The 14,970-nt window shown below is 39.2% G+C and overlaps 1 protein-coding gene across 5 annotated transcripts in view; it reads left to right on the top strand.

Moving 5' to 3' along the window:
* Window positions 1-14,970, top strand: part of mast4 (microtubule associated serine/threonine kinase family member 4) — a 99,690-nt gene that overhangs the window by 25,871 nt on the left and 58,849 nt on the right. Inside the window, exon 1 of one of the 5 annotated variants that reach the window (XM_086301386.1) lies at window positions 8,754-8,832. The exons of the other annotated variants lie outside the window; for them this stretch is intronic. Within the exon in view, the coding sequence (XP_086157512.1) occupies window positions 8,794-8,832 (39 nt within the window). The 5' untranslated portion in view covers window positions 8,754-8,793. Of the gene's footprint in view, window positions 1-8,753; window positions 8,833-14,970 lie in introns of those variants that run through there. 5 annotated transcript variants of the gene reach the window in all.

Here is a 14,970-nt window from a genome sequence, read left to right on the forward strand (position 1 = left end):
AAATTAATATTAAATACATTCTAACAACAGCTGATCAAGCTTAAACGTGCTGCTGTTGTTTAGCGCAATATCCGCTGGTTTCCTCTTTCTGGCGCAAAGTGGGCGATAAACAAACAAGAGAGAAAAGCCGATCAGCTGATCATTGATCAGTTTCACGATTGAAGTAGCAACAGGAGAGGGAGGGGGAGAGAATGAGAGAAGAAGAGGCAGCTGTGCAGCATAAAGACAGAATAAATCCACCTTTGTGTCTTTTTTCCATTCTAGCTAAAGTTCGGGACAAACTGCGTCTCTTCTCAGCTCAATACGAAACTCGTAATATTTTCTCTGAATGAGGGACCATTCCATTTTTTAAGGAGCCGTTGGCAACTCTACTAACCTTATGAATAAAATAAAGTTCACTATCAGTAACATCATAGCACCCACCCAGCTGTATAAAAACTCCGTCAAACTGGCTAGAACGCAGTATGAGTTATTGCAACTGACAGTAAAAAGTCAGCAACATGAAAATAAACTCCACCTAAACTTAGTTTATATCTGACCCAGATAGACTGCAGGTCATAACTTCTTACCTGAAGTTCAGTTCACCTGACACTCGGACTGGCGGCTGCTTCGGGTCTCTCCTCCTGCCTCCCCTTCCCTCATCCACCTGTTGCCTCTGTGGAAGCCCCGTCATAGCCACCACCAAACAACGGAGTTATTTCTACACATCGACCTGCATCTGGCCAATCCACCACCTCTCATTGTTCATGCCATTACAAAAAAAATAAAAAAAATAAGTCACTGGGGATATGCCCGGTATGCCCGATGGCCAGTCCAGCTATGTTAACCTGCAACCAAATCTGCAGCTCCATACAGCAATGTTACGACTTAGATTATATCTTATAACTCATAACTCTTATGTTAGCTGCCTTCAGTAGCATACTGTCAGAAATATTCGAGGGCTGCAATAATTCTTTAAGTGTTATTTTTTCCTTGGGATTCTAATTTCACCGAAGTTTACTAAACTCAACAAACTTAATATTACTTACCGGGACATTTATTCTGTCCTCATTTTCTTTCACCGAAAAATTGTTTCCTGCAGTGCCATCTTTCGCGCTTGGCTCTCCTACCTTTGCTAACGTGATGCACATAGCGCAGAAGCGATGCTGCATTCACTTACACTCGGATATCTGAGCGTCACCGTGAAAACATAATCGGACATTTGATATTTGATTGAATTTTATTGTTTTGCCTTTGGGGTGGCACCTGGGGTGGCCAGTCTGGTTTGGGGGGTGGCCTGTGCCCCCCCAGGCCACCCCGCTGGACACGCCATTGAACACAGCCCTTGTACACATTGAGCATTAGGTCAAATACTTGGTTAAACTATCATTGACAAAAATCTTTCTGTCTCGGCAGATTTGTATTAGGCTACTAAGACACAGTGCCACATTTATCAGGTTCTGTTTATCCAGTGTGTTAACATAAAAGTGCATTTGTGTCATTGTGAGCCCAGATGGAGTCAAAAGTCAATTTTGTGCACTCATAGCACAGTCTATAAGGCCATGAGGTCCTAAGAGGCTAACGTACAATATTTTCAAGCGATAGTTTTGTGTGTGTTGTTTTTTTTTTTTTTTTTTTTTTTGAATGTTATTTGTAGGATCTCCCAGGACATGTTTAAGGTCAGTGAAAGGTTGTGGCCTTGGTTCAACCTCTGAAAATTATTAGAGTGTAACCAAACGTCTTTTGTTCCTTTAGCTTGATGAAACGTGGTGCCTCCCATACAAATGTAATATGGGAAGAACAATGTTAAGTGGTTGAGTGTTGAGTCCCGTGATCGAGCTGTGACAGACTTTCATAATGTGTTTCAAAAAGCTGCTGCTGTATAGTGCTGTTTATATTTGTAACTTGAAAATGACACTGGACAAGTATTGTAAATTATTTAGCACTCATGAAAATTAATGTGCATCATTTGTTGTTAATGACTTTACAAAAAACGTATCGCCCTTTTTCAACTGCAAATTATGTTTTTAAAGTCAAACTGTCAATACTGCTTTTATCAAATGAGATAAACTATTTAAATTTTCTTAGCTTAGCTCTCCTTTTAAAGATAGTAGAATTTAATGTTCCAGTGCTTTATGGTTTTATTAACATTATCTCAGGATAGTGACGCATGAGATGAGCCCTCTTGTTTGTAGTATTTTAATTTATTTAATAAAATATTGATAATGATTATCACCATGCAAAATATTACGATATTATGCTATATTGATTTTTTCCTCTATCCCCTTATATTTACTGGTTAAAACATAGAATTTTAAGTTCAGACAAATGTCTTAAAATCTGTCTAACAAAGACTTGATTATTCTTAAACGTGTACGTCTTTACAACTCCATCTTCTTTTTGTATGTACACAACGTATGGCCAGGTGTTATCGTTGTTCCTTTAGGAACAAAGATTGTGCCATTCTCTTCTGCTGATTCTTATTCTTAACACTGTTTGCATGACTCTGGTGACTCAGTGCTTAACGGCAGGAGAAAATGAAATACTGGTGACCGCTGCCCGGATACGGTGTTGTGTGGACACAAGCTGAATGGCTGATGTGTGCTGAATGGCTATATCTTAACAGTATCTTTTGAAGTCGGCTGCACTGACACCTCAGGGGTTCATCTACAGCCACTGTATTAGCCTGCCTTCAGAATGAGCTTAGAAAACATGTTGAATTGGCTGACCTTGAGAGAGGAGCAAAATGGATGAATATCTTAGCTTCTTGTCGATCATGCTTTTTCTTGGTTTTCTTCTTACAGTTTTAATTGATTAAATTTTGGTAATTTCACACTTTTTTGTAAATGAATATTTCCCTGCTTTGGAGGATAACTTTGCCTGAATACCGTTTTAGGGTAAAAACTCTTAAACAGTTTACTTAAACATGAAACGATTATTCCTGTCACTTAGACCTTGCAGGCAGAATGACATTTGTCATAGTCATGGTTATGATCGGGAAGCCCTCCAGTCCTCGGCTATAATCACAATGAATGAATGGAGGCCTGCCAGAATACAAACTCTGTTATAGTCTGTCATTGTGGTCAGTTGTAACCCTGGTTAGATTTGGCAGATGCATTCTTGTCTGAACAGACTTGCTGCCAGAATTGGATGCTTTCTTGTTAGTTTAAAATGGTCCTCTGCCAACTGTAGGTGGTTTTCCATGACTACCACAAAGGTAGTTTTCATTACTTTGTACTCTGGCAGGGGTTTTGTATAAATATGTTTATCAGGAAATGGCATTAAAACTGTACAAGATACAGTTAACATATCACTAAAGACATAATTCTACAATGCCTGTGGTTAGACAGCTCATTGGTTTCTTTTCTGGATCTTCATTGGATAATTTCCTTTTTGCAGACATTTCCAATGTGCAGAGGATTCATCCAATGACAGTCTAGGGACTTTGTTCATCTTCTGACTTTTGCTCTGCCGGCATCAATGGGTTGATATTGTTTAGTGGTTTGAGTCAAATGTCTGCTTGATGGATTTCCATTTTGGTAAGTTTGACTTGTATTTAGTGTAATCAAACCCCATACGAACAGGAGCTAGCACCTCATCTGAAATTGTTTACAAAGAATACAGTACAAACGTGAAAGAATACCCAAGCAAATGCAAATATACAAACATACTAAACTAAGATATTATTTAACTTGCCAAGAATCAGCATGTTATTTCTTGCTCACATTAGAAGTTAGCTAAAGGCAGGCTCCATGTTAATACTCCTATCCTATACTTAGGTTTTGTTTTTTTTGTTTTTTTTACTTCGTCTCCATCTATTTGTTTTCTATCTGTGCAAAAAAGCACCTTCTTTGCACAGATGACCTCAAGATCTCACAGCAATGTTTTACCCCTTTACCTCACTGGATTGCTGTTATTGGTCTTTGCCTTTTCTGTCCATCATGGTTTTCCATCATTCCCCTGAGTGTGCATGGTTTTTTGAGTAGCGTGGCCCATCTCTCTTGACTGTGATGCTCTTTGGCAGAAAATCAATACCTCACGTCTGGTGTGATATGGAGATAAGACTGTCATAATCCTGATGTTGTGCCTTTGTGGACTCTCGTCAGTCACTGATGTCCTTTACTGATATCATTGTAGTTGGAGTAGTTTGTGTTTGCAAAGGAAGGAAATGCAGTTTATGTCAAGGCACACAAGGAAGAGTTGTGCCATAAATAGAAAATTACAGATGTTATTGTCCATTGTAAACCAGATGCTGAGATGTTTGTACTTCCTTTTTTTGAGGACATTGAGCGACGTATTGCTTTCTCTACCTTTCTACCCAAACCATCACAGCTGGTATGTGCGGTGATGGTTTGGGTTACCTCAACTCTCTTACTGACCAAAATCTACACTAAACCTGAATATAAATAACCAACCAACCGCCCAAATTAAGCTAAGGGAGAACCCAGCTACCCTTCGAAGGAAAACGGATTTCCACAGCTTATATCTGCGACCTCATTCTTTTGGTCACTACCCAGAGTTCATGACCATAGGTGAGAGTAGGAACGTAGATTGACCTTTAAACCGTTAAATTTCATCTTATGAAGGGATTTGTATTTGTATTTACATGGTCACTCAGTATTGTCCAAATTAAATAAAATAGAGAGGAATTGAGTGGCTTCTGTTTCTTGTTGGTCACCTTTTCCCCTTGTTTTAAAGGTTTAAGGCTTACTTAATTCATTCACAGGTTGTCAGTTTTGGGCCTTAGTATGGCTGACACTGATTTGTATGGAGGGAATACACTCTTTCTAGTCTTACTGCTTTCTTCACATGCCATGTCCCTCCTCTGCCTGCCTTATATCTGCAGGTTACCTATTGGTCTGATAAGCCCGGGCAGAGCAGAGGCTGTGGGTCACTCAATCAGCACTCTCAGTGCCAGCTCTCCCTTTTTTCTCCAAAGGTAGTGAAAACAACCTCAGCTGTCCACCTGCCAGGAGGAAATGAGTCACAGACAACCCCTGGACTTTTCCCAGAGGCTTTTCTGTAGCCCTGCTCTGAGGCCATTGGCTCAAACTGTCTGCCTCAAAACCTCAAAACCCCTAAACCCATGTCAAAGCAGCTTTACTTCGTCTGATTTTATTTTCTGAAAGCTGTCCACAATGGGCTTTTTGATTTCTATTTATTTTAGAATTTTATAAGTGACAATTTAGGCATTTATATTCGCATCTATACTGTGTCAATGACACAGTGTAATAAGTAGATAATAGAAATGTTCTTTTTGAGAAACGGTTTCACATAATGTTTAGATTGGTGTCTTCAGAGTTTTTATATAACTATAAACTATAACTGTACATGTGTACTTTAAACCAGTATTTGGCATTTTCCTTTCCATAATTTGAATTTGCAATTGAAGTCCTTGGACAGGACCTATGAAAATCAGAATTATTGCCTGATGTTATTTGTCTGATCTCTTCACTTTCTTCTTCTTGTGCACCTCTGGGCCACTTCCACTTTTGTTCTCATCTTTTGAAATTGCTTCTAAGAACACTTAGTGCATTTCTTGGACTCTTCTTCTTGAGAGAGAGAGAAAGAGAGACTGAATTTCTCAACTTGGTCAAATCAACTCTTTTATTTCAGTGTCATTGTGTGCAAGAGAATAAACAATGGCATGCAACAAGTCTTTGGTTTGTTTTCATAGAATGTTCTCAGACGTCTCAGGGCGTTACAGTAGAATTCTAGGTAGAATGAGCATGCTCCTGGATGAAGTTGTGATCTGATGTGCTGAATTTGGGCTCAAGCTATGGACTCTTCCCTTGAAAACTCTAAAGAAGAGAAAAAAGGGCTCACAGAGGGAACTGAAAAAAGCAGAAGCACAAAAAGTGGTGCAGAGGTGCACAAGACAGCTGTCACAGCTGGAGAAGGTGCAAGGGAATTTCAGACAGGTGACCCATTATGTCAACTTTTACATGAGATTACCTTTAAAACTAAGAGTTGCTTTTGAGAGCAGCGTTTAGAGACAACGTGGTTGTCTTTTAATGGAACATTATTGGCCACTTAATTCTGGTGTACTATGTAATACTTGTTGCTTGGACAGAAAAATATGCTAAGCAACAAGTTTAACATCCAGTATGATGGAAAGCAGTGTAAATGTGCTTGTGAAGATAAATTAAAGATGAGAGTTGCTCCTTGTATTTATCAAAATTAGGGCTGGGCTATATCATACCGTTCACGGTAATACCGGTGTAATGTTGGGCAATGATAAGAAAATGAAATATCGCGATAGAATATGGGTAAAACGCGCGTGCGCAGTGCCTTTGTTTACATATGCACATGGTGGTGACGCAGAATGAGAAGAGGGAAAGCGGATTGTTGAATGAAACGGATGAACCAGAATTGGTTTGTAAAAATGCTGCAGCTTCAGTGGTGTGGAACTGGTTTGGCTTTCATCCCTCAGATATACAACAAAGCTATATTTTTGGTAGCGCATGCTAGCGGGCCGTCGTTATTACCGTGTTTTTTGGAAAATACGGCACACTTAAAATCAATGCTTTGATTTTTCTGAAAATCTACAGTGTGCCTAAAACCCCGTGTGCCTTATGTATGAATTCTGGTTGTGTTTACTGACCTCGAAGCGATCTTATGTACACAGCGCTCGAAAATCTGTCGCACCGCTTGATGGGTTGTCGGAGCATTACGGCTATCGTAGGCAGGAGCCTGGCGGAGTCATACGTACTGTGCTTCAACATAATATTGTGTGTGTATAACCTCTTTAAGTTTTGTGGATATTCTACATGGTTATGCTGAGGATATGTTGGCCGGTTTCCACTGGAAATGCCTTTTGGGTAAACTGTCAGCAAGGAATTTGCATTTGCACTGTTAATTTTTTATATAACTTTAATGCACTTAAAAAAGCTGCTTGTGTAAGTGAAAATATATCGATTTTTTGGGGTTTTTTTTGCACTAATAAAGTTGTGGAGTTGTAAAGTATTTTCTCTAGTGTCAATTATATTGTCAGTTATATTGTTATCGCAAATTTTCGAATGTATATCGTGATAAATATTTTTAGTCATATCGCCCTGCTCTAATCAAAATATTTGCTAATTGTCTGTCAGGTGTTGTCATTGGGTGTTGCTTAATTGTTTTGACATTCATAGCTGCTGAGGTTGTTTCAGTGGCTGTGTACGATAGAAAAATCTGGGCTTTGTGCACTAAATAAGACAAATGACCCCTCCCTTGTGTTTCTGCTGCCCTTCATCTTCATGTGGAATTTTCTTAATTGTTCCTTCAAGCAGTCACAGACTGAGCAGCGGCTTGAGACATAACAGGATTCTTTAATTCCCGCAGGTAATCTGGAGGCCATTGTTCAAGCTGAAAAAGTTGACTACTGTAATCCTTGTCCTCTGAGCTATTATGGGGTTTATTCAAAAACAACCTGATTACCCGAGCACAGACCTGGACTTTTTGGTCTCTTCCTTATCAGCACAGTAATACAAATGACTGCTGCCCCCCAGCCCCTGCACCAGTTCATCAGCTTTCTGTTGTACAGGTTTCAAGATGAGAAAAAGTTGATGTAGTGGTCACCTGTGCGACAATCCCTTGCACCTTCTCCACCAGCTGTGGTAGCCATCATTCCAGGCGTTAGTCTCTAAGATGAATCTTTTGAGCTTGGCTGGAGATGAGGAGAATGGAAGGGGCCCACTTAATATTCACAGAGCAGTACCACAGTGAATGGAAATGAGTGAGAGAGGGTGATAAAGAGGAGGGGGGCCACGAAAAACACAGACTGAAACAGAATGCAAAATTGCAAGATCAAATTGGCAGCGTGGTACATGGAAACAACTTATTTTACAAATGCTAATAATTCAGGATGGCGTGGAGACATGGAGTTAGTGAGTGTGAAGATCTGTGATCACTTACCGACTGCCTCAAAACTCATTTCTTTGGAGCTGTACCAGTGCATGAAATTGCTGGAAATTGACACTGGATATATGTAGCAGGTTGTGCTGGCTGATTTCTGTATTGGGTTCTTTAGAATGAAGAATGCATTGCATGCGTGCGAATTGGCTTGCATTTTTGCATTTGTAACATTTTCACATCTAGTTTAAAATGGTGTAGTGCAGCAACAGTATACTTTACAATGAGGCTGGTTGTAATTTTCCCTTTTTTTTTTTTCTTTTTTTTTTTTCCCCCCTCTCTTTCCCCTCCCTTGATGCATTGCTTTTCTGTAGCCCTCTCCTTTTCTTTCACACCAGCTGCAGTGTCAGCTATCATGTTTGTTTTTTGGTCAATGGCCTAACCTTCAGGTGAGTAATCACTGACTGCAATAAGACCAGTGAGGACAGTTAGTCCTACATACTGCAGCCAGGATGCCAGATTCATTGTTGAGTTTGGAGCAGAACAATGCTGGAAAGGATATCCTCTCATTTTCATGGTCATCTAGGGTGCCCAAAAAGGATGGCTGCTCAGAGAAATGAGTCTTGGGGCTCCCATATGCCCCTGGCACCCACCATACCTCCCATTCACTCCCACCAGTCGCTACGCTAAATTAGAACTGCCCATCTTCTCTCTGACTCTCCCCTCACGCTCTCTCTCCCTCTCTTTCTTTCTCTCCCATTTTCTTGCTCTGTCTCTCTCCTTCACTCCTGAAGTTGGAGAGCTGAGGAACAAGGGGAGGTGTCAGCTGACTGCCCCCCTCCAATCAGATAAGTTCTGATGGAAGTGTTTAGCAGCTGCTAAGATCAGATTTAGCCTGAGGGAGGGAGGGTGCAGGGAGGCGAGTCAGTGCAGCATGGCTGTGCACCGGTAAGGAGGTATGATAAGTCGGGGCTCTGTACCATGGACGAGCCCAGCATTCTGAGGAGACGGGGGCTACAGGTAGGAAAGCAAATCAAGCTATGCCTACATGTGCTGCTGTGTCTGTTGGGACTTTTTCCCTGGATCTGCATGTTGTTTGTGAGGCTTCTGCATTGGTTGCTCTTTTAACAGAGCACATTCAGGACTTTGAGACCTTTCTGCTTTAACACTTGGCATATTGATGCATGCTTGTGTGTGAGAGAATCTCTTGGCAGGACTGTCTGCACATAATTCACCATAGCAGTTGGTAATCCTTGTGTCTTTTTTTCTCTGTAAAGATTTGTAAATAATGGTTCACGTGGCTGTGTTTTCATCCAAGCTGTGTTACTTCTTAAACAACAAATCAATTCATTTTCACATTTTATTTGTGTTAGCTGTTTGAAAGGGGAAACAAGAGCTACATGTACTTGGTGAAAGATTGATTACTGTATGTTTTGAGAGGGGGTTTCTTGTGGATTATTGCATTGCAATTGCACACACCTGCTGCTATATATATATTTTTAGTATTTATTTTAGCACTATTTATATTATTATATTACTATTTATTACTTTATTGTTAGGGCTGTTTTTGTTGTGCATCTGCACCTTATTGTTGTCAATGTCTACGCATGGGACAGTGTGAAACGTAATTTCAATTCCTTTGTATGGCAAGTACATTTGAAGAAATTGACAAATAAAAGTATTCTATTCTATTCTATTATTGACTTTCTATGATAATCGAGCTCATATTGAGGCTTTTTCCTTGTTGTCAGAAATCATGATTGAGGTGTGAGCAGAGATCAGGACAATAGTCAAAACAAATGATGTATTTTAGTAAATTATGTTTGCCAACACTGCAATACCATAAGATAAAAATGAAAAAGTAAAGACATAGGGGATGCATGTGTGTTTTATAGCATATGTCATATCATTTTTAATCAAAGACCTTTTAAGCTTTGTTCATTTCTTCCACCAACCCCACAAACACTGCAGCAGCTGCTATATTTTTTATCTTTAATTAGGCTTAATTTATAATTTTGCTTACTGTAGCTAGAGTCAGGTACAGAGTAATTGGGAAACATTAAAAAAGAAAACTGCTTTTTTAAAACTTGTACATGTGTTTTGATTTACAAACTCTGTGTAATCCATGGTAATTATGCTGTTCCATGGCTGATGAATTTAACCAGTAAAACTGCTTTCATAATGTGACATAAAAAAAACATACTGAGAATATTTTGCAATTTTTCCTCCTTAAAAAATTTAATTTATTTAGCTTTTGAGGAAGCCTTAAGAAAGAATCTCTAAGATTTGACTTTTATACTCACAAAATTGGTGTCAATGTGTTGCTCAGTGATTATGGATCTTTTTGAAAGTTAGACAGCAGAAATACTGATGTTTAATTTAAACGAAAAAATTTTCAAGGTCTTAATGAGTTTCTGTGGAGAAACCAATAATACTTTGTTTAATTTTTCAAAAAGCTTCCCAACAGTAATTTTGTGCACAGTTGCCCTAATCTCTCTGTTCCTTTGTGGCAAACCCCTACCACCTCCCCCCTTCTTCCACACAAGCCTTCTTTATGTTCCCTCACATGCACCAGCTACACCAAACACAGTGGACTGTGGGTTAGGCTGCGGTGGCACTCTAGCTTTCACATTCAAAAGGAAACACGGAAGTTTGTCCGCGCTGCAGTTTCCCCATTCATTCCCAGACAAGGAAGGGATGACATCATTCCTTGATTGTTGAGTGTAAAAACAGGACTTCAGAGGTTCAGAGTTGGCCAGATCTTGCTAATTCTGTTTTCAGTAGTTTGAATTTATTAAAAATGTAATTTAAAAAAATTAATAATTCTGAATTTAATGATTCTTTTTATTTTACACAGCATGTTTCTGGCCCCACACACACCAAAGGACACACAGTGGACCTTGTTTTTACCTTCGGATTAACCATTGATTGTTCCGAGGACACTTTTATTTCGGACCATTGTTGTATTCTTTTTAACTCGTCTTTCCATCTGTCTCTCTTCTGTTTAGCTGACATGTGATTAGCTCTCACACCTTAAATTCCTCTACTGCTGCTAAATTTTCTGATGTTTTTAATTTAGTTTTACTTTCCTATAACAGTTAGATTTATTAACAAATCTTTTTAATAATCATTGTCTTTCTATCTTAGATAATTTTTGTTCTGTGAAAACCAGACTAGCTTGTGTCTCAGTTGTCCCCCAGGATAAATGACAGCATTCGCCGTTTAAAGCGTTCCAGCCGTAAAGTTGAGCGTTTGTGGAGGAAAACTTGTTTAAATGTTCATCTCCTTCATTTAAAGGACTTTTAGTTTCTCTTTAGTTTCTTTTTCAGTTCGAGATGTGAGGGCTGCCTATTTCTCAGACCTAGTCTCAAAGAGCAGAGGTAACCGTGCTCTTTGAGAAGGTACTATTTGTCCGGTATCCCTTTTAAATGTAGACCTTAAAATAATCTGCAAAACTCAATCTCAAAGAGATTAGAGAAAATAACCCCCCTCTTAATTCATCCTGAACAAACTGGTTTCATAAAAGGTAGGCACTCATCAACAAATACAGATTACTTAATTTGATAGACTACTCATACAGTAAAAACCTTAAAACTACAATATTTTCTTTAGATGCAGAAAAAGCATTTGACAGAGTTAACTGGAAATTTCTATTTGCAACTTTACACAAATTTGGTTTTGGATCCTCTTTCATTAACTGGTTAAAAATATTATACAATTCCCCAACAGCTTCTGTCAGAACAAATGACCAGACATCCTCTAGCTTCTGTCTCCTGAGGGGCACCAGGCAGGGATGCCCACTCTCCCCTTCACTATTTGCAATTTTTATTGAACCACTAGCAGCAGCAATTAGACAGAATTCAGTAATTAAGGGCATAAAATGCAAGAACGTGGAACATAAAATCAGCCTTTATGCGGATGATGTGTTACTCTTTCTCCAAAACTCACAAACCAATATCTCTGGGGTGATTGAATTGATAAACTCTTTTGCAAGAATATCAGATTACTCAATTAACTGGTCAAAATCTACAGTCCTACCGATTAATTGCTCCCTCCATAATTCCTCTTCTACACCACTGCAATCGGGAAATATAAAATATTTAGGTATTAATGTTTCTCCCAAGCTTGCAGATCTAACTAAATTAAACCATATCCCACTTTTAAAGAAGGTAGAAGATGATCTGGCTAGATGGAAATGTCTACCCATATCACTCATGGGAAGGGTTGCCGCTATAAAAATGATGGTCTTACCAAAAATAAATTATTTATTCTCAATGATCCCAACTAAACCGCCACAAGATTGGTTCGGATCTCTAGATTCATTCATGTCCAAATTCCTTTGGAAAAATAAACCCCCACGTATAAGCTTAAAAACACTACAAAAGACCAAGGATAGAGGAGGATTAGAACTACCTAACTTTCAGCACTACTTCTTAGCCAACAGGCTTCAGTTTATCTCAGGATGGCTAAAACATACCCTCTTAGATGAACCTTGGCTAGATGTAGAACAAGCACTTTGCAATAATCTAGAGATCTCAGACCTACCATTTATCAGCTCAAACATCCAACGACATGAATGCTTTAAAAGCATCAACATCAGCTCTTCTCTGACAGCATGGTGGGAGTTTCTAAAATTGACGGAGTCTTTATTAATCCCATGCAAACGTACACCTATCTGGAACAATAATAATAAAAAAAGAGATTTAAACCGGGTCAAGTTGAACTACAAACACTACAAACAAGTGTGGTTCAATTTCTTACTCTTAAAACCCCAAAATTACTTTCTAAAATATACAGAATGCTTTCTAAGACAGATGAATCAATATCACTTCCTATTGCAAAATGGGAAGCGGATTTATCAGTTAACTTAGACCTAAACTTCTGGTCTCAGATTTGCTTAAAAACCTTTCATTTAATTAGAAATCCCAGTCCTTAATTAATTCAATATAAAATACTACATAGAGTGCACTATACAGGTCATCGGATGTTCAAGATGGGCTTTACATCTACCAACAACTGCTCACACTGTCAAACCAATTCACCGGACTGCAAAGTGAGGGGTGTGTCTGTGCGCAGCTTGTAGAAGTGAGGGGTGTGTCTGTGCGCAGCTTGTAGAAGTGAGGGGTGTGTCTGTGCGCAGCTTGTAGAAGTGAGAGGTGTGTCTGTGCCGCAGCTTGTAGAAGTGAGGGGTGTGTCATTACGCAGGTTGTAGAAGTGAGGGGTGTGTCTGTGCGCAGCTTGTAGAAGTGAGGGGTGTGTCTGTGCGCAGCTTGTAGAAGTGAGGGGTGTGTCATTACGCAGGTTGTAGAAGTGAGGGGTGTGTCATTACGCAGGTTGTAGAAGTGAGAGGTGTGTCTGTGCGCAGCTTGTAGAAGTGAGGGGTGGTGTCATTACGCAGGTTGTAGAAGTGAGGGGTGTGTCTGTGCGCAGCTTGTAGAAGTGAGGGGTGTGTCTGTGCGCAGCTTGTAGAAGTGAGGGGTGGTGTCATTACGCAGGTTGTAGAAGTGAGGGGTGTGTCATTACGCAGCTTGTAGAAGTGAGGGGTGGTGTCATTGCACAGCTTTTAGAAGTGAGGGGTGTGTCATTACGCAGGTTGTAGAAGTGAGGGGTGTGTCATTGCACAGCTTTTAGAAGTGAGGGGTGTGTCTGTATTGTGTTACCTGTCCATAGCTCTCCTGGTAGTTTCCATGTCTATATAGCTGCCATGTTTCTTGCCTTACATAAAATTTGCTGGAATTCTCTTGATTTTATTGATGTCTATAGCAGCCACACTTGCCCTTCATCTTGATTAGGATCATTCTTTCAGAAGCTCTGGCATTGCATTGTGAGTTTTACTGTACTTCTGACATCCATCTAACACCACCTCATAATAAAAGGGCCCAGTAGAAATGCAGTGACATTGTGTGCCTCCAAAGAGACGTTTGTGTGAAGTGGTGTGAGCCAGCTGGTGAGATGTAGCCTGGCCAACAAATTATGACCGTGCCGAAGCAGAAAGTCCATTTGCTTTCACATTTTGTGCATTTCATTAAAGCTTACCCATGAATCCTTTTTATATTAACATAGCTATGGATAGACATTATACTCCATGAGAGCAGTAAACACTGAAATATTTTTTTCCCTTTATTTGCTAATTTCTCAAAAGCAGAAGTACTTTAGTGAAGTGCCAAAGAGAAAGCTCTTATGATGTTTTGCTAGAAGACGCAAACAGCTTCTCTGCTAAAGTGTCCTTGTGCTAGAGTACTTGCGTTTCGCTATGAATGAAGTCACATTAAGAAATTTTTTTCCCCCTTTAAACAAGAACAACCACATAAAATCATTACTGAGAAATAGCATTTGAGGAAGTATAACTCCAAATGAGCAGTTAGGAGACATACTGTACAGTAATTTATCAGGGAGAAATTTTGTCATGGTGACCTGAAAACTTTATCTTTTAAACTTTTGTTCTGAAAGGCACAATTTCTCTAAAGGTTTGTGGTTTATAACAATTTTTCAGTCCTTTCATTTCTTGCTTTAATATATATCATGTAGCATTAGCCTCTACTTTTACATTTTTCCAATGCCCTTACAGTAGGCCTACCTACTGTTTAAACTCAGCTCATGTCTTTTGTTATTTTTGCTTGCCAGTCCTTTCTCATCTCCAGCTGTTCATACCGTCTTTTGTCTGAGTTTGTACATCACGTCCATCATCTGTGTTTGCTCCTATCAAACATCAACAAACCATTCCACTTTAAATATTGAAGGGAGCAATGAGCTATATGCAAATCCCAGTTACAAATGTGACATGGACACTTTGGGCATCTTTTTAAACAATCTGAAAGGCAGTAACAATGACAGCAGCAATTAAACTTGTGAACAAAGAAATGTTCTTATTATATTATATCAGTAACTTTAACTTTTATGTTTTAAATTAAGCACTGTTAGCAGATTAGCACGCACAGATCTCTGTGTTGTTTTGAATATACAGGGTGGGCCATTTATATGGATACACCATAATAAAATACTTGTAAATAACTCATGAAAGAATAAAGTTACGTTGAAACCAAGCACACCATTGTTTTTCTTGTGACATTACCAATAAGTTTGGTGTGTCACATGGCCCTCTTCCTATTGGGGAAAAAAAACAAAAGTTGTATCCAAGATGGCCGACTTCTAAATGGC

The sequence above is a fragment of the Aulonocara sp. 'chitande type north' Nkhata Bay genome, linkage group LG7, assembly GCF_057382095.1.
Source record: "Aulonocara sp. 'chitande type north' Nkhata Bay isolate Kocher_YH1m ecotype deep benthic linkage group LG7, A_spYH_male_GT1.1, whole genome shotgun sequence".
NCBI classification, from domain to species: domain Eukaryota; kingdom Metazoa; phylum Chordata; class Actinopteri; order Cichliformes; family Cichlidae; genus Aulonocara; species Aulonocara sp. 'chitande type north' Nkhata Bay.